Consider the following 26,157-nt stretch of genomic DNA (forward strand, 5'->3'; position numbering starts at 1 on the left):
AGTTTTTTTTCCTTTAATCGAGTAAGAAATTAAGTTTTTTTTTCCCCTTTAATACTGAAAATGGAATGTAAGTTGGAAAATTAAGTATGAAGAAAAAGAAATAATATAAAAATTAAGTAAAAAAGAAATTAATATAGGGTAAGGATATAATAGGAAAGAGAAAGAACAAAATTGATTAAAAAGTATTAAAAAGCAAAAAGGAGTGTAAGTGGAGAAAAAGGGAGTGGGGAAATCAGCTCCCTAAAAAAATTAAGTCCAATATTTTATCTCTCTTATTGGATAGCGGGATTGAACCCCTTCCATAACCCCCTCACTCACAACCCCCTCATTAGAGCACTTCCACCCGTTTGTCATGGCAAAGGCCAAGGGTTGGTTACTGTTTCACATTAATAGTATAAGCCCTAGTAATATTTTTTTTTGCTTTTCCACCCATTACCGTAGCAACCCAAGGGTAATTACCATTTACATGGGATTAATTTTATTTATATGTATGAGATTAATAAATAAAAATAAAAATTTGCTAGGTATGTATGAAAAAATATTATGAATTTTTTGGTAATTTTTAAATTTGTTTTTCTTCACTGACGTCAGCTCCCTTAGGCCACAGCTCTGACTGTTCTAGCCTTCGGGCCTGCCCAATCTTGGTGGAGCCGACCATCTGCTCGGGCTGAATTTGATCGCTGGAGAGTGTTTTTGGAAGGGGGGGCGCTTTTGCCCTGGCAAGTCCAACCGGTGGAAATGCTTCACTGTATGGTCTCACAATGGGTTGCAAACGTTTAGGTGTTTTGATGTGCTTCACTGAAATAACTTACCTCCTGCATGTGAATCCCAAAAGTGTCAATAGGTTTTCTATTTACATATACGCATATATACTTCAAATCTCAATCTTTCTTTTAGTATATGATTAATTACCAGAAATTTGCCTACATAAAGTGTATCTCAAGGAACTTCATCTGTTGAAATTAAGGAGACGGTGCACTTTCCTTCTCTAACACAAAAAATAAAATAAAATTTGGGCATTTGTAATTCAAACCTGCCTTTTCTTTTGTTTATTAGTCTTTACTTAAACCTCAAGTGAAGCAAACTTCACATTCTCCACACAATTATAAAACTAATGGGACTTCATTTTTATAGATCTTCATGTTACTGAGATAGTACATATATATACTTGGTTCGAACTGAGAGAGATAGAATCAAGCATGGTTTTTGCTTTTCTTTTTCTTTTTTTGGGTCAGAGCATGGTTTTTGCTTATCACACCCAATTTAATTAGCAGATCCCCTTAATCCTAGTCTCTTCTCCAATACGCGATTGTCACGTGTCAGCTCGAAACGTTAACCCTATCAGTTATAAGTTCTTACAACTTACTTATGTACACTTGTGTTGTCACGGGAAAATATATGTGCTCAAAAGAACCCAAAACGAGGAACAGCTAGCACAATTCTAAAACGCTCCTACCTGCAGCTAGTTGCAGAGTTTCATGTAACCTTCACTCATTTCATTCACCTTTTCCATTAATGCCAACCAAACCTTACGCTCCTCTTCCCCTCTCCCCAACTATGTATAAATTCCCCTCCATTAATAAAGTTCCAATCTATCAATCTGTCTCTCATTTTCTTTCAAGTTCTCTAAAAGATGGCTCAGTTGCGTGATCTGAAAGATGAGCTTGACATTGTGATCCCAACAATCAGGAACCTTGATTTCTTGGAGATGTGGAGGCCTTTCTTTCAGCCCTACCACCTCATCATTGTCCAAGATGGTGACCCCTCCAACACCATTGGGGTCCCTGAGGGCTTTGACTACGAGCTCTACAACCGCAACGATGTGAACAGGGTCCTAGGTCCCAAGGCCAGCTGCATATCTTTCAAAGACTCTGCATGCCGCTGCTTCGGTTTCTTGGTCTCCAAGAAGAAGTACATCTTCACCATCGACGACGATTGCTTTGTAAGTCTTTCGTGCTTTATGTTTCAGTTCGCACGTCAATAAATAATGTGTCAGTATACAACGTAACTAACATACGTTACGTGATTCTAGCGAGTCCTCAATGTTCATGTATTGCATTAACGTTTTTTTTTTGGGTTGAGAAAAATTAAAGGTGGCGAAGGAGCCTAGTGGGAAAGAGATAAATGCTTTGGAACAACACATCAGGAACCTGTTGACACCATCAACTCCATTGTTCTTCAACACACTCTATGACCCGTTTGCAAACGGGTCGGACTTTGTTCGTGGGTACCCATTTAGCTTAAGAGAAGGTCTGCCCACTGCTATTTCTCATGGGCTTTGGCTCAATATCCCTGACTATGATGCCCCAACTCAGCTAGTCAAGCCTCGTGAGCGCAACACCAGGTTACAAATTTACAATAATAATCCATGATCTTCTATATATCTATGTCTTGAAGAACTTCCATTCTTTTTTTATTTTTCATTTTGGGTGTGCTTAAAATAATTTCGGATTGAGTTTTTTTCGCTCATGTAGGTATGTGGATGCTGTGATGACAATCCCCAAAGGAACCCTTTTCCCAATGTGTGGGATGAACTTGGCTTTTGACAGGGAGCTGATAGGCCCAGCCATGTATTTTGGGCTCATGGGTGATGGCCAACCCATTGGCAGATATGATGATATGTGGGCTGGCTGGTGTGCCAAGGTAATTTTCCATATTATTTTATTCCCTTTATTTTTACGATAATACTAGGATACTAAACTTCCGTACCAAACATTGGAGAAATTTTTATATGTTCCGGGTACACCACGTGAATGGTGTACCATCCAATAGACATAGGACATGTGGAATTATTGTCCAACTTATTGCATTTCTTTTTATGACATGTGGCGGGCTGTATTGGAAATATTCCATATGTCCTCCGTCTATTGGATGGTACACCAGCCACGTGGTGTACCCGGAACACTCAAAAATTACTCCTTAGAAATTTTTATATGTTCCGGGTACACCACGTGAATGGTGTACCATCCAATAGACATAGGACATGTGGAATTATTGTCCAACTTATTGCATTTCTTTTTATGACATGTGGCGGGCTGTATTGGAAATATTCCATATGTCCTCCGTCTATTGGATGGTACACCAGCCACGTGGTGTACCCGGAACACTAAAAAATTACTCCAAACATTGAGCTTCATGATGTGTCACTTTATAAGTCAATATGTTACTCAATTTTAATAAATAAGCTAGGTATCATGGCTCAATGGACAAGAATGCTAGGTTATCAAATTGGGGAAGCTTAAAAATGACATATATTTGGACTGATTATATTATTTAATGATATAAATTTACATGAGATGAGATGAGATGAGATGAGACCTTGGATAATGACATTTTTTTTTTGTTTTTTCAGGTGATATGTGACCATTTGTTGCTAGGGGTGAAGACAGGGCTGCCATACATTTGGCACAGCAAGGCAAGTAACCCATTTGTGAATTTGAAGAAAGAGTACAAAGGCATATACTGGCAGGAAGATATCATTCCATTTTTCCAATCAATCGTGCTCCGAGAAGAGTGCACAAGTGTCCAAGATTGCTACATTGAGCTTGCCAACAAGGTCAAGGAAAGGCTTGGCCCTATTGATCCTTACTTTGAGAAGCTTGGGGATGCCATGGTTACTTGGATTGAAGCCTGGAATGAGCTCAACCCACCGCCACCAGCACAAACTGCAACTGTGGCTCATCCGAATGTTGCCATGAAGAACTAAGGCTATGAGTCCTCCTCTAAATTTAAAGCCAAAGTTATCTGTCCTTTGGCCCTTGCATAAGTAATATGTTAAAAGTCTCTCTTCCTTCTATTCTCTTAAGAATTTATGGATTTTTAGCTTTCTGTATTATTAATTGAACTTAAATTCTATCTATACAAGGTCGCTATACATAAGATGACTCTAGGTTGAGGGTGAGTGAGGTGTTTGATGAACAGAAACAGAATATTCATTTTCCTTAGAGTCATTTTGACAAAGAGTAAAAGATAATTATTGCGGGTCACGGTAACGTCCTCAATTTCGTATACGTGCCGACACAAGTTTTCTTTACAGGTAGGATCTTCTCATTTGGAGCAGCCGCTGTCAATTTTTTCTTTGTAGCTAGTGAAATTGGACGTTTGGCCACTACAGCCGCCCACATTTTTCTACATGTTTCACATTTTCACAAGATTCATAAGCCGCCTTCATCGGTACCTCGCAATAAATACGTGTGGTATACTTCTTAGTCATAATTCATATCCCTCATATTAGAGATGGAGCACAACCAAATACTTTTCCTGGCTTTACCAAAATCATCAGATTCAGCTTCTCCTAATCTCTCATCAAACCCATCAAATATTTCTCAAGTGTTTCCTCGTTTTCACATCGACAGCGCAGGCCTAATGAAGAATGAAGCAAAAATTTATCAGCATTGTGGAACCTCTTATGGTTCGGTGGGCAAGGTGAAACCCGGAAATAAAGAAGGTGGCAAAGAGACCAAGAAGCACAAATATGCATTTCAAACAAGGAGCCAGGTTGATATACTTGATGATGGGTACCGATGGCGAAAATACGGGCAAAAAACAGTTAAAAACAGTAAATTTCCTAGGTTAGTTTCTGCTGGCTCTCATCAAATAGTTTTCTTGTGAATTTGTGGTATTGATCTTTGATCGAATTTGGGTATGTTTGAACATCTTATCACAATAATCACATAGACTAAACCACCATTATATCTATCTTTATATGCATGCCTTTGATAGAAAGCAAAAGGGTTCACTTATCAACTACTTAAACCCTGGAAAAAGAACAGCAACCATCCATTTGATAGAAGATCTTCATTGACAAGTAACCAATAGATCTAGAAAAGCTCTTTGATCTGTCACCTGGAAGTTAGCATGATTCTCCTTTGATCTGTCTATATTGAACTTTGTCAAATTTCTGGCTTGTTTGTAGAATCTATCACCTATAGCTACCTTTTACAGTTCTGATTTTATTTTGCAATGAATATTCTGTGAAACACACAAGGAACCAAGAGAAAGAAAAACCCAATGAAGACCAAGAAGTTTTGGATTCTTGTGATGAAGTTTTGATATATTGGTTCTCAGTTCAAGTGCTAAGAATGGGGATCAAAATGGAAGTCTTCTATTTCTAAATCAAACACTGTTAGCAAACTGCCAGCAATTAATTATTGGATTTGTAAAGTTTATACCTAAGATGGTCCTCTAAATAAATGCACTAAAACACTTGATTGCTCATATCTGCTCAGTAACTTCATCTTTGTCTAGTTCCATGCTTCACCTAATGCTTGAAATTTCCTTCTGTTTCTGCAATGCCTTGGTCATCTTGCTCGTTCTAGTGAATTGGTTTTTTGACTATATGATGCAGAAGCTACTATAGGTGCACGCATCAAGGGTGCAATGTCAAAAAGCAAGTCCAACGCCTTTCGAAAGATGAAGAGATTGTGGTGACGACATATGAAGGAATCCATTCACATCCCACTGATGAAACTTCCGCAGAAAACTTTGACCAGATACTGAGACATTTACAAACATATAATGCCTAATAAAGCAGGCAATATTGCCACCATGTCACATAGGGTTGGAGGGTCTTCCAAGGCAAATGGTTTTTGATGCTATGCTGTGCAAATTTGCTTGATATGCAAAATACAAGTCATGCACTCAGGCAACGACCTGCTAATCAAAATGGAAAGACAAATCTTATACGCTTGTCTTACATGCATCCTCTTTCGTATGGTTTCTAGAAAATTTTCTTTCCTCCTTGCTTTCATGTTTCTACATATGCTTTTTATTACTATTATAAGATAAATCTGCTGAGTCACTGCTTTGGAAAACTACCATTTTCTGGATTGTGAATATGAGTAAATATCTCTACACATATATAGATAGATAACACTCCAACCACCACTAAAGGGTTCTCTGTTCTTCAAAAAGATTATCAAAACTTCACTCATAAAATTGAGAAGGAAAAAAAGAAAAAGAAAAGGAAGATTGGTTCATCAAGCTCCATGGAGAAGAGGATGAAGCAAAAAAGCAATACCTAACCAAGATGAATGAGGCATATCATGTTGGGACTAGAACCACCTCATCTACATTTGGATATCCAGCAAAACCTCTGATAAAGAAAATTGCAAATACAAGTAAAGCAATGGCAAGCCAAGGCATGATCATAGCCATGCACCTTCTTCCATTACCACCTTCATTTTTGTTAGCAACCCATTTCTCTTCCACACTCACCAATTTCTTTCTTGCCTCTATCTCCACCTCTCTCTCCACATCCTCATCAGACAAAGAAGAAGATGAAGATGAAGAAGTTTTAGAACAACCCTGAAAGCAAACTGCAATCTCTTTGCTCTTACCAGAGCCATCATCATCATCACCATCAGAATCATCAAAAGACACTGATCTCACCTCACTCCCTTGCGCCAAACCATTCCCACCACACCATATCCCTTCTGTTCCTCCAAAACACATCTCTGTTTCACATTCCTCTGCCTCAAAAAGCCTCCTTCCCTTCAACTTACCACTCTCAATGGCTGCCCTTCTCTCTCTCCTAATCTCCTCCACCACCAAATCATTGGTCCTCACTCGCCATTCTCCTTGTGAAGGTGACAGTCCGTGTTGAAGTGAAGACATGAGGTGCCTTGGAGAAGTGTCCAGGAGCTGATCAAGATTTTTCACCATGGTGAAACTTGATGAGTTGGTTGAATGCCTCCTCTTGGCTCTTGGGTTAGACTGTTTGTATGAATCCCAGTCTTGCTGCAAGTTCATGAACTGCTTCAGCAGTTTGGTTACACTTTCTTTTTCTTCTTCTACTTGGTGAGTTTTCATGGTAGGGCACTCTTTTCCCTTTTGGATTTTCATGGTAGGGCCCCTGTGAAATTGTGATTTGCTTGTTTTTTGAATCTTTTTTATTGAATTTGAATGAAGGGTAATCTGTATCAGATAATTTGGTGGGTTAATTTTGATTTTCAAAGACAGTCAAAATGACTTCCACTTGGATAAGAAAGAACTACCCACGTTCTCATTATCATTTCTGTGGATTTTGATCCTTGGTGTCATTGGGATGAAGTAGGAGACTGTCCTATGATTCTTTGTATTAGGAAGAATTAATCCGGGCCATTGAATCACTAACCAGATTTTATAGTAGCAAAACAGATAATTATGACCTTTGTTAAGCTACCCTACTGTTTTCTTTTTCTGTTCTTAGGATCCGATTTCTTTCTATTTTCTGTTTCTTTTTCTCTTTTTTGCTTTTACTTACTTTACTGATTAATCAAAAAAGAGAGAGAATCCTTTTTCCTTACCATTTTAAAAACATTTTCTTTATTTCCTCCAATTTGGGGAAATTCATCACAATCTCACATTAAGAACTGTTTTTCTTTTTTCTTTTTATATAAATAACAGAGGAAAGATAATTTATTTCATCATAATTAGTCCAATTCCTGACCAAATGTTATCCCGATCGAATTGACATTAAAAATATATATAGACTACAACTAAAATTTGTCCATGATCGTCATCATTTTATTTTCCTTCTGATAATCATGATCCTTAAAAAATCATGTTCCCAGAGAGAACTGATAATTACTATTATGTTCATTGAATTTAGGGCTGCAGCGCAGAGTCTATGCAGCTATAGTGATATTATGCTTTTCATCACCTTTCCTTCTTGGACTTTATCAGACAAAATTGATTGCTCCCCCACAACCACGGTACCACCCATGACCCCGATGACCAAAAACGATACTTTTTCCCCCAAGAAAGTCATAAGGCTACGCTCCCATTGAGTTTCGTGGACCAACCAATATGATGTCATATTTCGATTTAAACAAATGAATAAAAAGTTCAAGTTTTTGCCATGGTTTTGATTGAACTTGTTTAACACATGACCATCCACTGGATGTCATAATTTATGATTCATTTAACAATACTGCAAAAGCACAAGAAGAGATGCAAAAGCCCAAGAAGCACAAAAGGTGAGGTAGAATTTTTTGAAGCTACACTACAAGCAAAGATTAGTATCCACCCATGAAAAGGGGTCAACTCTCTTAAAAATCTATCACCAACAACCTGAAATCCCTGTACGGCAGTTAGGACATCTCCTACTTTCCTAGCCCTTCCATCTATTTAAGTTTCCCTCTGCATGACTGCTCAGCTTCAAGGCTTCCCTGATACGTCCTCTATTATACCCTTTCCATCCATAGCGTCGAAGAAGAAGAAATTCTTGAGAGGGTCTCCTTTGCCTGATATTGCCTTAATGACCTCCTGAGAAGTTTAATACCAAAACGTCAAGAAAATGTCAATATGTGGTAACTAGCATTTTCACTATAATTTTATTTTGACAAATAAACATTTCTTTCTATATAATAAAGAAAATGGATAGGTAGCGCACCTGTCCGAGAATCCCCCCAATGATGGGACAAACTGGAGGAAATTCTCTTGTATCAGTCACCAGTCTTTCGAGGAGGACATTTGGGATATGAGATTCGTTCAATGACTGCAATTTTGTTACAATAGCAAGCTTAGTAAGATGCAGAACACAAAAGCAGTAACAAGTTTCAAGTACACAAACAATAACAAGGTTTAAGTAGCAAACCTGTGCCTCACAGATCTCCTTTTTCAACTTCACAACAGCAGGAAGATCTGCAATTGATAATTCTCCAGGTTTACGTTGCTCAGCTTCTTCAAACCTTTCTATTACTGCAAGAAAGTGGGGATAATCTTGATCAATTTATTTTAACAATAAATGGATTGTAACCAATTCATACAAGATTTATACGGTTTAAGGTTATAAATAGATGGTAACAATCAATTCATTCAAGGTGTAGTAGAATTGCAGCATGACTATTAGACTAGAAAGAAAGCATCAATATGCATTCTGGTGGTATGAAAATGATACGTACATCCTCACCCCTTTAGTAAAACATTAGCCTTCTCTTCCTGTTCCAATTTAATCCTCTTCTTCTTTACTAGTTTGGTAATTGTAATTCTTTTTTTTTAAATGGCAATAGTTCACCACTTCTCATATAGCAAAGTATAGCTTTGACACTTTCCTGGGAAGTACTCTTGTATCTCCTTTAGTAAAGGCATTAGCTTTCTCATCTTCTTCTTTAATCTATTGCTAAATTTATTTTTAACAACTTCTTTCAAAAACAAATTAAAATAAAAATGAAAATAATTTACCACACCTCGCATAGCAAAGTATAGTTTTGAGAATTTCCTGGGAAGTGCTTTCCAAGGTACTGAAATTGATTCCTGTAATGTAAGATGCATAACACACTTCATCATTAGTAAGTTAAACGTAAATGTGATCCATTACAACACCATTTATATAAATAAATAAATATTATAACTATATGAGAAAAAAAATTGCAAAAAATAAATTCCATATGAGACCTCAGTGCAAAAGAAAAGACAGATGGTAGCCCTAAATGCTTGTTGTATGAAGAATGTTTTACCATATGAAAATATAATCTTGTGGTCTTAATTTGATCAATAAGGTTTTATATTTAATTGTCACCCAGAAAAAGGCATAAACAAGCATCAGCAATTGGAAAAAGGTCTTGGGAGGGTTAGCATGAGAATGATCTGAAACCTAATACATCCTAAGAAAGAACAATGACAGACCAAGTCATACCTCAAAACTTGGATAATGTAGTTCGCATTCGATTGTTTCCTCCCGTTTTTGCTGTTAAGAAAAACAAGAAAATCATTTATGGTCCTGTCATTACAGCATTTATGCTGAAGATACTTAAAGGCTATGCTTCTCAACGTTCATGTAATCTAAAATTTCATAACCAGTCTAGTGTATGTGCAAACCAATAGCACTTCACTGAAAACCTTCTTACAGTTCTAGCAATGATGGTCATTAGTGCATCAGCCATAAAATGAATAAAGAAACTGGTCAACTAAAAACAATGATATTAGAAAGAGTGCGAAATCAACTAAGATCTTCACCTTCGAGTATTTGTGGTGTTGCAGATCAACAAATATTTCACCACAAGAGTCTCTACAGTCAACTGTATAAAATGCCACACGCTTCGATAACTTTCGGCATTTTTCATTTATCAATTTCTGCAAAATAATGAGAAAGGAAATGGAAATTTGGATATGAACTCATCAAAAATGGATGTTTTAAAAGGTTAAAATTAAACATCAAAGAGGAAGGGTATGCACGGTACTTTAGTTGTGAAGGAGCAGCAACTGACAACGACGACATCAAACTTACTGTAGAACTCTGCTCCAAAGCTTGACAAATCACCTGTGAGATCAAAATGAGGTATATTCTTAGTTTCTTTCTCTTCTCACTTAACTTGGACCAGAAATTACAAAGCATTGTTTAACTAGCCTGTCTTTAGTGCCATAAAATATTATAACCATCAACACCAGATTTAATATAGAAACTATGCAACTCAAAAATGATGTTCAGCTACAATATTAATAGTAAAAATGGTGAACCAATAATATTGGAAATTAATAGCACTATAGGCCAGACCTTTTTCTACAGAAACACGAACCATCGGATTGAAATCTTTCAGAGAATCGCGACAAAGTTCAGTTAGAGTTTTCCCAGCACACACATTTTCATCAGAAGGTATCAGAAAGTTGGCAGAAAGCGCTTCTTCGGTCACAGCCCGATCATCAACCAATGTCAAACTACCAACTCCGGCTAGTACAATATTCTTGCAAAACTACCCAAAGAAAAAGTGCAACAAGCATGAACATGAATTCACCTTAAGATTCTAACACATGCTATCACCACCAATAAAATAGAAAGTAGATAAAGGTGTTGAATTTCGTTGAATTACCTCAGCAATAGTTCCAGTAATTCCACAGACTAGTATATGAGCTTTGCTCAGTCTAAAGCAAACAAAAAACAATTTTTTAGACAAACTGTAGCTCAAAACAAAAAAAATTAATTCATGAAATCTTTAAATTTTATAAAAATGCTCACTTTATTATCTTGTGTATTTAACTGTATAGTCACATATATGTACGTACCTTCTCTGGGCACCAGCGCCCCAAACCCTAATTTGGCGATCGTAAAGAGCAGTCTCCTGCTCAGTCAACTCCTCGCCGTCCATTCCTACCCGCAACCTGAAACCTTTGAAAATAAAAAATTCACATTTCTAACTCGAAAAGTTTGAGTGTACTGAAAAACCCTAAAAAGCATTTACTTACACAATTGGTAGGGAAGGTGGAGCAAGAAAAACCTTAGATGAGCTGAGAATTTGAATTACTGAGAAAACATACGGACAAAGACACGGGCTCAGCAGTAAAATCTCCGGAATTGAATTTCAGGAATTTTTATTTTCGAGGCAATATTCGGAGTTTGTTCTTTTTTATTTAGACCCAACCTGGATTGGGCCTTAAAATTCAGTCACAGATTGGGCCTCATTTCATAGTTTGTCTCAGATTGGAATGTATATGTTTCCCAAATATTTGGGTTCATATAGAATTACCCATAAAAAATAGGACTGAAATGCAAAAAGGTCAATCAAACTGGACCCGCCTAATTGTGGGAAACCAACTGTCCATGTCGAATTTGCACACAGTGTTCGCTTAGGCCCAAATAACTGACTCTTTTAACCAAACCAGTGTATGGTCACATCCATTTTATTGCGCCTTTTCTTTTCTTATAAATTGTTCAGCATCACCAAGTTGCTAAGAAAAATGCTCCGATAAGTTTTCGTTTTAAATTTATGAAATTGCCAAATATAATCTTATGACGGATCCTTTTGGGTGCTTATGCAACCTGAAGGTGGCTCAGAGGTGCGTTGACGTTTCTTGTGGTGTTCGGAGATTGCTGAGTGGCGATGCCCTTCATCTTGGCGCTTTCAAACTCCTTGTTTTGTTTGATGTGAGATCTTGTTTGCATCCGATATTGTGAGGTTTTAAAATTTTGTTAAATTTTGATTGATTTTCAGTGAGTCGGGTGTGAGTTTTGTATATTCCAATAATTGCAGAAAAACCTCTCGTAAGTGCAGAAAAGCTAGTATTTTATAATTTGAATGAACTCGTAACATGATATTTTCGAACAAATCTAATCTATGGCGATAGGTGAATAGGTGAGGAGTAGAAAAATCAAACTGAAATTGGTGTCCACGTGATGAATGAAAGTAGTCACGTTCACATGCTTCCTCCATAATGCACAAGAGTGCTTTTTAGTCCCACTCACTCCTGCAGCAAATTGTTCAGATGAATCAATAATTTCACCATTGTTGGGTAAAATTATTAAATTTTACACTGCAAAATAATTAATGAGTTGCTTTGAGTTACAGACTTATTGGACAATAATTGTCGGGTTCTTGGCATATAGTTTACTCTTATGAATAAATATATATATATATATAATTTGATTCTGACTCTGGAATAAGTGATGATCCAAAACCATAATAAATTCACACCATGGAGTGTTGTTTATGGGTTCTAGTCATATATGATCAAAGTTCGAGTCTAGTATTTTATTTTATTTTTCTCAATGTGACCGAAAGCGAGTAGTTCAACTTATCACACACATATATTTGCATTACAACAAACTTAGTTTGGAATTGCCCTCTTAAGTGAAGTCATTGTCAAAGTAAGGTAGCAATGACAATGGACCTGGCTCCATCATTGAACAATCATCCATCATTATTCATTACAATTGGTGACGCGTAGCTCTTTCAATGCTATGAACAACAAATAAACAAGAAAAACGATTGCAATCAACATTATATTTAAAAGAAAAGAATTAAATTAGTATAAAATCCAAGTACAAATTAGAATATATATATATATATATATATATATATATATATATATATATATGAGTCAAAATATTAGTATAAATGTGTCAATCGCGTACAAAGACGGATGTACTTTGAGAAAGAATTGATGGTGCCGACAAGAGAAAACTACACTTTAGGATCCTGGGTTTTTTTTATAAATAATTTAAAACAAATTTGGATTTCATGGATGGAGGAAGAGGTGGACAGGACGACACGTGGTAAATAATTAAACACCCTCTCTTCATCCCCCTACTGACACAGTTTGGTCCCACTGACATTCGCAATTACAGCTGCCACACTGACTTTTGAGTTGTTGCAGATTTAAAGGACTTTGTCTAATGTCTCTCGTTTCTGTAGCATGACTCTTTTACCCTTCAATTATTACTCATATTACTACTCTTATTCATGAGCGAAAGAAATCATGAATAAGGAACGTTTATATGATCTTTCAATGCAAGTGTACGTATGCTAAGTATACGTTGTATAGTATATGCGATCCAATGGTTGAGATTAGAAGTCACTAATCACTACGTAACATAAATTCCTTCATATTGCCCTCTCAAATTCATTTGATTTTTTTCCCCTTCATATAAGCGATATTGGGGGAGAGGAAAATCAAACTTAAGATCTCTGATGCATGAATAAATGCTCATAACAACTTGAATTACAACTTGCTTGTTATTGCCATTCTTATTTACTATGTGAAACATTCTTAATTAATATATAAATGTTGGTTTGTGGGTGGATAAAATTTTGTGGTGATGAATTATGCCAACAAGCCTAAACCGTTATTTTTTATGCAGAAAAGAAAGTTACAAAGCAAAATCTCTTAGACACGCATATCCAAGGAGGTCAAATAGTGTCACTATTGTATTATTTTTTTTGGTAACTTGTCACTATTGTATTTTAAACAAGCGTAAACTACTTGTTTACCTTTTTTTTTTCAAGGTTTTATAAAAGTGATTTTGGTCAAATAGTGTCACTATTGTATTTTGAACCAACACCATTACTTGGCTTGAGCCCTCAAATCTTCAAGAATAATAGTCAGTAGCGCATCTCTTCAAACCTACCTTCAACGTGTTTTCCACTTTACCAAAATATCATGTAAGATTTTTCTTTTCTTCTTTCTATATAATTTGAGCTAAAGTTCAAAATCAATAGCTTATTGTGTACAAACCTTTTTATATTTCATTTCATAATGTTAGAAAAGATTTCAAATTTTATATAAATATTGCCCAGCGAAGAAAAAAACATAGATACTAATGTAAATGTGAAAACTTATTTTTCTTTTTTAGAAAAAAGAAATACAAAATTTCGATGAATAGAAATGCAGAAATAGGTGTTTGAAGGTGTTTGGTGTCTGACAGCGCCAACCTTCCCCTTCCTTTTTCTTCCTTGTATGGGCCTTCAACAAATCATTACGTGCACGGCTCACGCGCTCTGCTCCCAAACACTCCCAAGACCAATAAATTTCCTGCTAAGCTATTTGGTTATCACATGGATCATGGACCACAACTACAAGTCTACAAAACCATGGACTATGGTTTATGGTCCATAAATAATCCCATATGAAAGCAGACCCTAATCCAATTTTACCAACTTTTACTTTTATTAATTAGTATAGGCATTCCAATGGCATGTGTGTGTGCATTTTCCTCCTTCCCGCTTTCTAACTTTGACAAAAAAAAACTGGGTCAATGGTTTTCCTAGTTGAAAACCACACGAGGAGGATCACACAAAGATTGTGGAACTTACCCAAGTCTCAAAAACTCAAAATCAAAGTGATATTCTGAGCACAACATGAATTTGATGTCACTAGCAAAAGGGAAGAGAAAACCCAACTCATAAAATTGGAAAATACTTAAATTCCAACTAAGAAAGCAACAAAATTCAATTATTTGTGTGAGACATGATATCATTGATATGGCACATGCAAATGGAACAAAATTGTGAATAATATTTTGACATTGGCTTATGGCTAATGGCTAATGGAGAGAGAGAGAGAGAGAGAGAGAGAGAGAGAGAGAGAGAGAGAGAGAGGTAAAGTAGTAATCTATTCAATCAAATTGACATTGGCCACTTGAAAAACATAATGCAGGTTTTGCTCCTAGATGGTATCTTCACCTTCTAACATGGAAACCCCTACCTTTATTGCCTCTTTCCTTTATGGTTAAGAAGGTAAGCAATTATTAATCCAAGCTATTTAGGGGCCCCATTGATTAACAAGCCTAGAGACAGACAGCCCAGCAAAAGGCCTGTACTAATAATTCTCAAATTTCAATTCAATTGAAAGCAAGATTGGAATTTTACAGTTTTAGGCCCCAAGATGAAGAGGAAGGCTCACTCTCTCAATGAGGAGAGTGGGAGAGTGGGGGGTACAACACAAAGGGTTTGAAGTAAAAGAAACCCAAATGAAGGACATGCCATGAAATGTGAAACACAATGCCACATGGTTTGTCCTGAGCATCCATCCTTGTACTTCTTTTTCTTGTTTTGTAAAAGTCTGAAAGCTACAAACAAGCTGTCACTATTTTCCCTTCTCTCCTCCTCCTACTTACACATTTCAAACAAACCCTAAAATGGACAAAAAGAAATTTTTAAATAAAGGGGAAGTGAACTTGGCCCCCTTCATTTGCAGTTTCTTCTTTTTCTATAAGCATCTCTCTCTCACTTCACTAATAATATCTATTCTCTTTCATTTACATTATCCACTCTCTCTCTCTCTCTCTCTCTCTCTGTGCAGCAGATACCTCCAATGGCATTTTGCTGAATGGTACAATAAGTGATCCTTCACCTCTTAAACCTACAACACCCAACTAATAATTTTTTAGCTTTAGCTTTTTAGTTTATTTCCTTGACTACCCACTTTATTGGTTATTAATGGAATCCATGTCAGTGAATAAATGGCTGGAAAACCATTCTTCTTCTGCACCACTTATCTGTAAGTATTCTCTCACCTCTTCTTCTCTCTCTCTCTCTCTCTCTCTCTCTCTTGTTTGTTTGTGTTTATTTATTTGTTTAATGGTCTAAAATAGTAATGTTTTTCATCTTATAGCTTCCCAATTTCTTGGAGAAACACTGCTTAGATATCATTAATTTATTAGAAAGAACAAAAGTCTGACTTTCTAGTTTGGGTTTCTATCTTCTATTTGGAGAAAACAAAGATTGCAATTCCCAGAGTTGCATTTCTTGCTTTGCTACTTTATATTTTCTTAGTTAAGTAGTTAATTTTGTTTAAGCTCCCGCATATAAATTGGTTGGGATTCTTGTATAATTTTTTGGTCAATTTGGGTTTCTGATACGCTATTTAAATTGGCATATTGCTGTTATGTCTGATAGAATAGATTAACCCTTTTGGAATTTGAGAGTCCACAGGCTGCATAGAGAGATTTGTTTCATCATTAAACCTCTGTTTATTTGGATTTCTGATGAAGTTATTTGGTGTTTTCGTTCTTTAATAATGTTTATTGTGATGAACTTTTGAAATGCATTCTTATTGAAGGTGATACAATTACAAATAGCAAGAGAGAAGCTTAATTGAGGGGGGTTGGGGGAGGGGGCCAGGGAGGAGAAGTAGAAGAAACAAGCTTTAGAAGTAAGAGTTTTTATGGACTGGAACTTGAAAGCACCTTCTTGGGATTTGACTGAACTAGAACAAGAAACCTTTTCCAACTTAGGCACAGTTGATGGGTCTAGTAGCTTTGGAGATCATAGGACCATCAAAGGCAACTTTTCTGTTGATTTGAAGCTTGGTCAGTTGGGTGATTCAGGTAACAATGAGTTGGTAGATATGTTGAAGGAGGCTGGGGGTCCGAAAACTACATCATCGCCTTCTGGACCATCAAAGAGGTCAAGAGCAGCTTACAGTGGATCTCAGACAGTCTCATGCCTTGTTGATGGCTGCAATTCAGACCTTAGTGTTTGTAGAGATTACCATAGGCGCCATAAGGTCTGTGAGCTCCACTCTAAGACTCCTCAGGTCACAATTAATGGCCAAAAGCAACGATTCTGCCAGCAGTGCAGCAGGTATAAGATTTTACAGCAAGTGTTTCATTTCATGTAAGAGTAACATTGGTTGTTTTTTCTTTCACTTGAATTTTGCTTTAGAATGTGGAGCACCTTAGTTATTGCAATGTTCTTGATCAAGTATTTCCCTATTTTGATTTTGCATTTTAATTTTACTTACACAGCGATTATCCCAAAATATTGTGAACAGAAGTTGGTAGGTCAATTTCATCTCTCCAAGCATTCTGCTGCCTTGGTGAAGCATCTGCACTGAATTGTAACTTTGATATGTATTTAGGATTTAGAAAGCCGATCTTATTATATATGAGAGAAAGTCTTAGCTGAGTTGATTATACAGGAATTAGAATGTCTAACAGAATGATGTTCATCTTTGTGATCCTTCTCTAAGGAGGTAGTGTACCACAATTCCAGAAGCCCTCTTAGATGTCCTCATGTCTCTGCAATAGGAATATGAGTTGATAACTTTCAAGTCTATCCGATATTTTGTTTATATTTATAGTAGACTTGCAAATGTGAACGAACAAGAATTCAACTGATATCGATTTGTTTCTTATATTCAAGATGATATCTATATATGTTAGTTTCAGATGAGTTATTCTTTCTGTTCTGAGCCATGATCCTGGAAAGATCAAGTTTCTCAAACTTCAGTCTTTTATGTAGGTTCCATTCGCTGGAGGAATTTGATGAAGGAAAGAGAAGCTGCAGGAAGCGTCTTGATGGACACAATCGTAGACGAAGGAAGCCCCAACCAGAACCCTTGTCACGTTCAGGAAGTTATTTGTCCAGTTACCAAGGTTAGCTGCAACCTTGTTTGTGGTGCACTTACTCTAAATCTTCGAAGCAGGCATGTGCATGCACTTGTGCAAAGGCACAGACACAGATATTACTCATTCTTGCATCCGTACATAGAACTTAGGAGTAATAGTATAGTATCCTCTGGAACTTTTTATTTGAACATATCCACTCAGCTGAGTGCTTCATCAACTATGTGTGGTCAATTTCCGCACTTGATGACCTAGTGGCCACTAAAGCAATTTCTGGTGGCCTATCCTTATAGCCTGGTATTTGACTTCAATAAGATCCTTCTCTTTATTTTATTTTTTTATGGTTCTTCCAAAGTATTAATCTTATTGTCAAGTGCTGCCTGCCTTTAGATGTCATTTGAACTGCAAATTTTTCTGCTTTTACTAACTGATCATAGATTAGTACAAACTTACATGAACTAAATTCTCAAGCAGACTGATGGGATTTCTTGAATTTGATGTCAACTTACAATCAAGTATATACTTATGCCTTTTCTTTTAAATAAAGCAGTTTGGATTTCTTGCATTAAATTAGATTTTCACTTCTTGCAGGTACACAATTGCTACCATTCTCCAGTTCACTTGTGTACCCCTCCACCACTGTTGTGCACCCAACCTGGGCTGGAGTTGTCAAAGCTGAGGCCGATACCGGTCTTCATAACCAGCATCTCCAACTGCCATTGATAGATAAACAAAACATGTTTCTTGGGTCCTCAACCAGCACCAGCAGCAGCTACAAGGGAGGAAAGCAATTCTCACTTTTCCAAAGCTCCCCACTCCACAACCAAACATCTCATCATGGAGCATCTGTCTGCCAGCCCCTTCTGAATACCATTTCATTCGCAGAAACTGGTGGTGGGGCAAAGAGCAAAGTGTTTTGTGACAGGTTAACAACTCAAATCCACGATTCGGATTGTGCTCTCTCTCTTCTGTCATCACCACAGACACAGCAGACATCTGAAATAGGTTTGAGACACATGGTGCAGCAGCCTAATTCAATATCTCTGATGCAACAACGATTAGGCCCCGGAAGCCTTCATGGGAACAACGGTATAGAGCCCATGGATTCAGTTCTGGTCTCCAATGGAAGTGAAGCAAATGTTCATTGCCCCGGAATGTTTCACATAGGCTCTGATGGGTCTCTGGGGAACAATCAACAACATCAACATCAAGCCCCTCAAACACTTCCCTTCCATTGGCAGTAGCAAAATGCAGGTTTCCTATACTGCTGCATAATTCATTTAGAACCTCCTTTGTATGATTTTGCAGGGCCTTCTAGCCTTCCTGTAAACTAAAGTATACTATTTACATACTCTCCCAACTATGATTAATTATATTTGGCTCCTCATGAATCATGATGGATAACCATTTTGGTCAACTCCTTATTTGCCTTTTCCATTCACAACATAAGAGTTTGACTCTGCGCTCCTTAGTTTCTCATGAAATTGTATTATGGTCAAAGAATGTCAGTCAATTAATTACCAATCTGACCTGCAAAAGAACTGTGAATGTGTTTGACCATATGGGGAAGCAAAAGCCGGCTTGCTCTGTACTCACTTGAGTGCCAATTAGTTTTTTGAGGGCTCTGCCAATTCCTGAGGGCATATTGAGTCTAAGGACATATTGAGTCTCTGCAAATTAAAATTTAAAGTTCCCAGAAATAATATGTAGATGCAAAACTTCATAGCGAAACACCAAAATACGAAAATTCACAGGGTTCAGGATCGAAACTTCAAAATACAAAAAATTCATGAGTGAAACCTCAAAATGCAAATTTTTTTTTCATGGAAACCCTAAAATACGAAAATTAATATGTGAAACCCAAAATGCAAAAATTAATTAGCAAAATGTGAAAACTCATTTATTCACAATAAAGGGTTTCGAGCTGTGGCATTGCCCAAGGCTAAGGCAGTGATTGAAACAAGTTGAAAAAGTTGAGGCTTTTGGGCTTGCTAATGATCAGAGGGTTGAATATGTACGGAAATAAGGTGGTTTAGAGTTTAGAATGTCATTTGTATGAAAACAAAATTTAATAGAAATGACGTCATTTTGACAAAAGCATAATATCAACCAGGAAAATACAAGGATTCAAACTCTTTAAAAGTAACATAAGAAACCCTAAGAGCATCTGCAAGAGGTGTAAATTGGAAGTGTAAAGTCACATTTACATTTCCTTTACACCTCCGGGAGATGTAAATGTCATTTTTTTTCTCTAATGGGGGATAGATGTAAAAATGATATGAAATGAAATGATTTTATATCAAGTTGAAGCAAAATGATATTTGTGGTATTTTGGTAGGTATCTCACTTTTTATATGTTTGGAGCCCACCACTTTTGCATTATTTCTCCTCTTTTTCAGCCTATATGGCCTAACAAATGGGGATGTAAAATCAGATGTAAATGTCCATTTTTTTTATTTATTTACATTTTCCGGCCAAATGCTATATTTGCATTCATTTACACCCCACCATTGGAGCAACTTCTACAATTGTGGGTGTAAATGTCCTTTACATCTCCCTTTAAACCCTTGCAATGGAGATGCTCTTAGTCCTAAATCCTAAATTCTTCTCGCAGACATGAGTTTAGCCAAGTTGGCTAAAGCGGATGTCCTTTCCACTTTGCACTTGAGTTTGAATCCCCCTTCATGTAGTTTAGATTAGATTAGAGTAGAATATTGCTTGTATCAACCAAAAAAAAAAAAAAACTTCTCATTTGAAACATAATATGTATCTATTATGACATTAATGTCGAAAACGACAAATGATTTAAAAGCAACTCAAAAACATGAAGATACGATTTAATTAGGTTATTCGAACATAATGAAAGAAGACTCGAGACGAGATATGGTAATAAATAGCATCAAAGATATACAAATACTTGGGTGTCATCCTCATACCGCCACAAAGTATTACTAATCTATGTGTTATCATATAGGTGGACAACATAAATAATATGTTGCAAACCCAAGGTATAGTACGAACAAATACACATGTTATAAAATTGGTAGCTCGGCTTGGACTGTATTAGTGTTGAGTCCAAGCCAATCCTTTTGAGTTTCACCCCTTTGGTTAGGACTTGTAAGATACAATATGTGGGATTATTGTTTAATTTAATAACTCCAATCCCAAAATTTATAAGTTCACCAAACATCGCCTAATACTCTTATTCATTTCAATTGAAATATTAAAAAAAATTAAAACAAAAAAAACCCCAGTCAAGCCGAGCGGCTATACTATTTATATAAAAACAAAAGAGGACATGCCCAACATTTAGGAGTCCATGTGTCAAAATAAGTTTAGCCGTGAGGATATACTATTTTAAAAACCGGTTATAGCCGAGAGCCTAGTGTTTAGGTGCCATGTGTCAAAACAGTAAAGCCGCGCAGCTATACTATTTTTAGGCGCCATGCTTAGTTAGTTATTATAAGAGCATCTCCAAGGGAGATGTCAAATACCAAACATCAAATTTAAATTTGATGGCTGATGTGGCAATTTGACATCTTACACAGCTTTACACTCCACCCGATATGTCAAATTAAATTATTATTTTATTATATTTTAGTGTTGATTTATTTTTAATTAAAAAGAATAGAAAAGAAAAAATAATAAAATATTCATTTGACATCTTGCTTTTGGGATGTCAAAAATAACATCTCAATCTTCAGCCTTTATTCCATATCAGCTTTGACACATCGGTTGGAGTGTGTGAGATGTTATTTCTAGCTGTTAAATATCTATGTGGCACTTTTGACATATCGATTGGAGATGCTAATGAATTATATGTCATTGACTTAGAATATAATATTAAAAAACAAATACACATTTATAAGATTAGTGGATTGGTAATATCAAGTAATGGCATGACCGTCACACCGAAAAATATCTCCCGTAGAAAAATAAGCATTACAGACGCCTCATATAAGTGTGAGCAATCTAAACCGTACATTAATACATGACCCACATAAACGTACGACTGAGATTAACAGTACATCGCACCTGCGAACTTTCGTTTCGTAGCATAGCCTAGCACCAAAAAAAGTAGTATATTGAGAGAAGAATTCAAATCCAATTTAATACTTCGGATTTCAGATGTAGGAAACTGTTTGATTGGATTGGATTTTCTCTGGCAGAGTAGACAAATGAAAATTTATGAATTTGCATGTAAAACAGCGTTGTTTTCTGCTACCTAACTCAGGAAGGTTAAAAAAACACAGATATAAAAAGGAGCTCCCACTACCACCATCACAACAGAGCAGAGCTACTCAGAGCATTGTTACGTTCTGTTCTCATAAAAAAGCAGAAGGAGGAGACGAGAAGACGACAATGGCTGCAAAACCGGACATGGTTGCAGAAGTGGAAATGGCTGACGCAAAAGGAGTGTTTTCTCCGGCACACGACGACGTTTCAGTGAACATTCTGGCGAGACCACCTGCCGTTTCTTTCGCATCATCAGCGGCCTGTGTTGGCAAAACGTGGAACCAAAGCTGCAACAAAATTCTTTCTCGTCCCCAGTTCTCTTCAGCTTTGTCTCTCAATCCGGACCTGCATGTAAGTCTTAAATAACTCTGTTTACTTGACTCTGGATTCTGTTTCATGTATGGTTCTTTTCTTCTTTTTTTGAAGGCTGCCTTAGATGAGGTTCTTGCTGACGCTTTCTCTAAGCCGCTTCGACCGGACTTCATTGTCGCATACATCGGCACAAATTTTAGCTTGGAAGAAACTCACCACCTTGTAAATGATCTTTCCACCTCTGCTTAAATTTTTTGTAGTTTTTTTTTCTTTTTCTTTTTGAGAGTAGTTGTTCTGCTGCAGATCACTGAGAAGGTAGGCCTTGGAATTCCGGTTATAACCAATAAGGCCAAGGGACTAATTGGCACTGATGTCCAAACTGATAAGCTCAGAGAGGTCTGTTCTTTAATTTCATGGAATTGTTTGAGTTAATAAAAAGATCATGTTGACTAAATAGAATATTTTGTGCAGGTGATTTGGGGATCGACTGATGGTGATTCTGAGCGGAATGAGAACAATTCGAACCGAGGGATTGTTTTGTCTGTCGGATACATGCCCGGTTTGAAAGTCGATGTCATCCCACTCTTAAGGCCAAAGAATGTAAAGCTTTTGCTGCCTTTGCAATACTATTAAGCTTTTAATTAGTGTTTCTCTTTTTATTACCATTTGTTGGTGTGAAGGAAAATTGCATGACTCGGAGATTCTTGCTAATCAGGAACAACAATTGACTATGGTTGACCACTTTCCGATGGAAATTATGGATTTCACCTGCGCTGCCTCAGGTTCTTTATCCCCATCTTGTATCATAATGTTTGGTGTAAGTTGGTCTTTCCTCTTCTGATCTTTTCTTTTGTTGGTTAAACATTCACAACAAGGCAGTTTCTTTTATTTCTTCTTATTGAGTTACTTCATGGTTGCTCATCTAGGATAAAAATGTGGACATGAATCCCATTCTTACCATCCTTGGTGAGTACTTTTTTCCTAAAATGAGTTGATAAGTATATATTACTTACTTATTAGCCTAATTTTCGAAGCTCATAGATTTTTATGTTTCCACAAACTTGTTTATGGATCTTATGGCTGATAACTTTCTGTATCTTGCAGATCAGGTCATGCCTGATGAGACAGCCATTGTTGGTGATGCAGGTGCCGCCTTTCTGTGCACTCGAATGGATGAAGCCGAAAATTACAATAAGGATGTGTTCTCTTTCGCCGCTGCTGCTCTCGTTTTTGCAAAGGATCTATACAAGCCTGAAGGAATTTCCCTATGCAGAACTGTCCTATATTCTGCAGCAAATTATGTCTGAACATAATTCATAGTAGTTTACCCTTTTTTGGCACTCTATTGCTGATTTCTGTCATTCATGTGCTTCCCATTTTCTTGTTTCAAAGTTCTGTTTTTAATAACTCATCAACTTTGTGTCTTTCCTGGTTTTGAATTTAATGAGCAGACATAGGGGAGACTGAGTTTCATGTCACAGTGTCGAACGGTATAATACCATTTGGTCCTCATCTCAAGACGGTTTCAGTTCTGGAGAAGCATTGTCTTTGTTCATAGGTTTCTGCCATAATGCTAGGATTCGAAAGCGTCATTATCGATTGCTACGATGTTTTAATGGAACTGAAAAGCCATGTGTGTCACTATAAATTCGTAATTGACTCACGAATAACATAGATATGCTCGAATATTATATTGTCAGACCGTCAATTTGGCATCACAAATTAGAGTAAGAATCCCCCGAATTAGGGTTGAAATAGATTTAACTTCGTTATAAGAAAAATCTGTTGTGATGTAGATCAAAAAGCCTGATATGTACATCGGGGTCACACAAAGAGGAAACTACTCCATTTTGGAAAAACCACCAAGCTCCGTAAGATCCTTGTCCTTTCATGAAGTTAAGGAGTAGGTCACAAACCCCTTTTCTACTTCTGTTTGCCTGAATTTCTTGTAGAAATATTCATATCAATTGAAAAACAAAAAGGGACTAGGGCCGGTTTACAAAAGCTCAAGATCAAATCAAACCAAACCAAACTATATACGGTAAGATTCAATTTTTAAACCATTTGACTTTTTTTAATTAAAACCAAACCAAATCGATAATTACAGTTTCATCAGCCGAATTATAATAGATATACAAACTCTTTTTTCAGTTCTTTTTTTAGTACACACAAGCAATTGGTGGAGGGGGTTTACACACAAATATTTATTGGGTACTTGAGAGTTTCAAACTTCTGCCCACACGATAAAAGTGGAAGATCTAAATCAATTGAGTTTTACCTTAGCTTTATGATGTGAGAGAGTTGAGATATAAATTTAGTATGGTAATTGACATATCACTTGTTACATAACTTGCTTGACTAAAATGTGTTCCAAATTTTCCTGTGATTTTTTTTTGTTGGGAGACAAATTTTCCTGTGATTACTTATGTATATTATATGCTTAGAAAAAAAAAGTATTTATTTTATTTTATAATCTTATATAGTATTTTTCCTGTTTTTATTTTATTGGGTTATTCGCAGCAATGGTCCCTCAACTATACCCGTAGTTACACTTTGGTCCCTCAATTCAATTATTAGTTGCAGGGGTCACTCAACTAGGTGCTATGTTGCACTAGTAGTCCCTCCGTCAAACTCTGTTAAATTTTCTGTCAAAAATGAGGGTAAATTCGGAAATTCATCCACAACCCTCCCATTGTCGCAACCCAATCCTTGGGTCTCCTCTCTTGTACCAAAATCTGGGCAGAAAAAAGAAAAGAGAAAGACAACTCAATTGCTTCTCCTCCCTTGTACCAAACTCGCCAACCAATCCTTCCTCCCACCCCAACCCAGCACTCACTGTAAACCATCAACCATAAACATCCATCAATTTCTCTGCTTTTATATTTTGATTTTTCTATTCGTTTTTAGGAAGGTGTAAGCATCTATAAAGCCATCCACGGCAAATACTTGCACCACAAACGCAAACGAAAATTGTTCTCGATTTCTTTAGCCGCCACGACGCCATTGATGGAAGTAGACGAAGTAATGGAGCTCTATGATTCTTACTAGTTTCAGCTCGGAATCTTCGAAAAGCAACCAAATTCATCAAACCCATCAAGGATTGAAGCAGACCCGGTTCTTGAAATTGAAGAAGAACCATCAAAACCAGAGCTTTTACGCATCCCGACCCTCTTCCGTACCAGGTATGAGCGACGAATTGAGCTCCAAAACAAGCTTCAACTTCAGCTCCACTCCCTCACCAGACTCAGTCCTCCACAGACCAAAGCTCTTCACCATTCTCTCTGGCAAGGAAGCCACAGAAGTTGAAACCCCAATACAGAGACATGTCGAAGAGTCGCCAAAGAAGATTACAAGACGGAGGAGGAAGAAGAAGAAGGGTGAGAGCAAGAACTTGACAGACCTTGAATTTGAAGAGCTAAAAGGGTTTATGGATCTTGGTTTTGTTTTCTCAGAGGAAGACAAAGAAGATTCAAACTTGGCTTCGATCATTCCTGGGCTGCAAAGATTGGGGAAGAAGGACGGCCAAGATGAGGTCTTTGACGAGTCTACAATTCCAAGGCCTTACCTTTCTAAAGCTTGGAAGGTGAGGGATCAAAGAAAGAGAGAGAAGCCATTGATGAATTGGAGGTTTCCTGCATTGGGCAATGAAATTGACATGAAAGACAATCTCAGATGGTGGGCTCACACAGTTGCTTCCACAGCTGCTAATCGTGAATTTAGCCCGCCTAGCCGCTAGGCGTGCAGAGGGTTTCTTTTGTTCCACACCAATGGGGCTGCAAATTTTAAGTTCGCTCAGAGAGAGAAAGAGAGAGAGAAAGGGATTCTTGTGGAGGAGAGGGAGGGGTTGTGGATGAATTTCCAAACTTACCCTCACTTTTGACAGAAAATTTAACAGAGTTTGACGGAGGGATTACTGGTGCAACATAGCACCTAGTTGAGTGACCCCCGTAACTAATAATTGAATTGAGGGACCAAAGTGTAACTACGGGTATAGTTGAGGGACCATTGCTACGAATAACCCTATTTTATTTATACAGTGAGAATATTTTACCAGTAGTTTGTTCGAT

At 37.0% G+C, this 26,157-nt stretch overlaps 6 protein-coding genes across 11 annotated transcripts; 4 read left to right on the forward strand and 2 right to left on the reverse strand.

Moving 5' to 3' along the window:
* Positions 1 to 1,328: 1,328 nt before the first annotated feature.
* On the forward strand, positions 1,329 to 4,177 carry LOC110760356 (UDP-arabinopyranose mutase 1-like). 3 transcript variants are annotated; one of them, XR_002527256.2, is made up of 5 exons: positions 1,329 to 1,942; positions 2,094 to 2,344; positions 2,475 to 2,643; positions 3,353 to 3,766; positions 3,866 to 4,008. XR_002527256.2 is itself a non-coding variant. In XM_021962605.2 (4 exons), the coding sequence occupies exons 1-4, from the start codon at positions 1,634 to 1,636 to the stop codon at positions 3,704 to 3,706; spliced, it is 1,083 nt and encodes a 360-aa protein (XP_021818297.1). In that variant the 5' UTR covers positions 1,331 to 1,633; the 3' UTR covers positions 3,707 to 3,879. The 3 variants fall into 3 exon arrangements, 1 of the variants encoding a protein (XP_021818297.1); XR_002527257.2 differs by lacking the exon at positions 3,866 to 4,008 and adding an exon at positions 4,037 to 4,177 and having other exon boundaries at positions 1,330 to 1,942; XM_021962605.2 differs by having other exon boundaries at positions 1,331 to 1,942; positions 3,353 to 3,879.
* A 48-nt stretch (positions 4,178 to 4,225) lies between these two features.
* Positions 4,226 to 5,813, forward strand: LOC110760359 (putative WRKY transcription factor 43). Its single transcript, XM_021962607.2, has 2 exons — positions 4,226 to 4,571; positions 5,348 to 5,813. Exons 1-2 carry the CDS (start codon positions 4,237 to 4,239, stop codon positions 5,523 to 5,525), a joined length of 513 nt encoding a protein of 170 aa, XP_021818299.1. The 5' UTR covers positions 4,226 to 4,236; the 3' UTR covers positions 5,526 to 5,813.
* Positions 5,814 to 5,889: 76 nt separating this feature from the next.
* On the reverse strand, positions 5,890 to 6,849 carry LOC110760357 (uncharacterized). Its single transcript, XM_021962606.2, has one exon. It carries the CDS (start codon positions 6,841 to 6,843, stop codon positions 6,043 to 6,045), a length of 801 nt encoding a protein of 266 aa, XP_021818298.1. The 5' UTR covers positions 6,844 to 6,849; the 3' UTR covers positions 5,890 to 6,042.
* A 966-nt stretch (positions 6,850 to 7,815) lies between these two features.
* On the reverse strand, positions 7,816 to 11,303 carry SAE1A (SUMO-activating enzyme 1A). Of its 3 annotated transcripts, none has more exons than XM_021962635.2 (11): positions 11,164 to 11,303; positions 10,984 to 11,086; positions 10,791 to 10,842; positions 10,478 to 10,673; positions 10,164 to 10,243; positions 9,940 to 10,056; positions 9,620 to 9,670; positions 9,171 to 9,237; positions 8,579 to 8,682; positions 8,375 to 8,479; positions 7,816 to 8,247 (listed from the first exon to the last, which is right to left on the reverse strand). In XM_021962635.2, the coding sequence occupies exons 2-11, from the start codon at positions 11,064 to 11,066 to the stop codon at positions 8,140 to 8,142; spliced, it is 963 nt and encodes a 320-aa protein (XP_021818327.1). In that variant the 5' UTR covers positions 11,067 to 11,086; positions 11,164 to 11,303; the 3' UTR covers positions 7,816 to 8,139. The 3 variants fall into 3 exon arrangements, with proteins under 3 accessions (XP_021818327.1, XP_021818328.1, XP_088108993.1); XM_021962636.2 differs by having other exon boundaries at positions 10,984 to 11,079; positions 11,164 to 11,299; XM_088252867.1 differs by having other exon boundaries at positions 11,196 to 11,213.
* A 4,065-nt stretch (positions 11,304 to 15,368) lies between these two features.
* On the forward strand, positions 15,369 to 18,959 carry LOC110760374 (squamosa promoter-binding-like protein 13A). Of its 2 annotated transcripts, XM_021962626.2 has the most exons (4): positions 15,369 to 15,693; positions 16,255 to 16,778; positions 17,439 to 17,572; positions 18,134 to 18,959. In XM_021962626.2, the coding sequence occupies exons 2-4, from the start codon at positions 16,360 to 16,362 to the stop codon at positions 18,784 to 18,786; spliced, it is 1,206 nt and encodes a 401-aa protein (XP_021818318.1). In that variant the 5' UTR covers positions 15,369 to 15,693; positions 16,255 to 16,359; the 3' UTR covers positions 18,787 to 18,959. The 2 variants fall into 2 exon arrangements, with proteins under 2 accessions (XP_021818318.1, XP_088109744.1); XM_088253618.1 differs by lacking the exon at positions 15,369 to 15,693 and having other exon boundaries at positions 15,725 to 16,778.
* Positions 18,960 to 25,138: 6,179 nt separating this feature from the next.
* On the forward strand, positions 25,139 to 26,097 carry LOC110760386 (uncharacterized). The gene has a single exon (XM_088253650.1). It carries the CDS (start codon positions 25,275 to 25,277, stop codon positions 25,824 to 25,826), a length of 552 nt encoding a protein of 183 aa, XP_088109776.1. The 5' UTR covers positions 25,139 to 25,274; the 3' UTR covers positions 25,827 to 26,097.
* The last annotated feature ends 60 nt before the right edge of the window (positions 26,098 to 26,157 follow it).

The sequence above is a fragment of the Prunus avium genome, chromosome 5 (assembly GCF_965620075.1).
Source record: "Prunus avium chromosome 5, drPruAviu1.hap1.1, whole genome shotgun sequence".
Classification (NCBI taxonomy): domain Eukaryota; kingdom Viridiplantae; phylum Streptophyta; class Magnoliopsida; order Rosales; family Rosaceae; genus Prunus; species Prunus avium.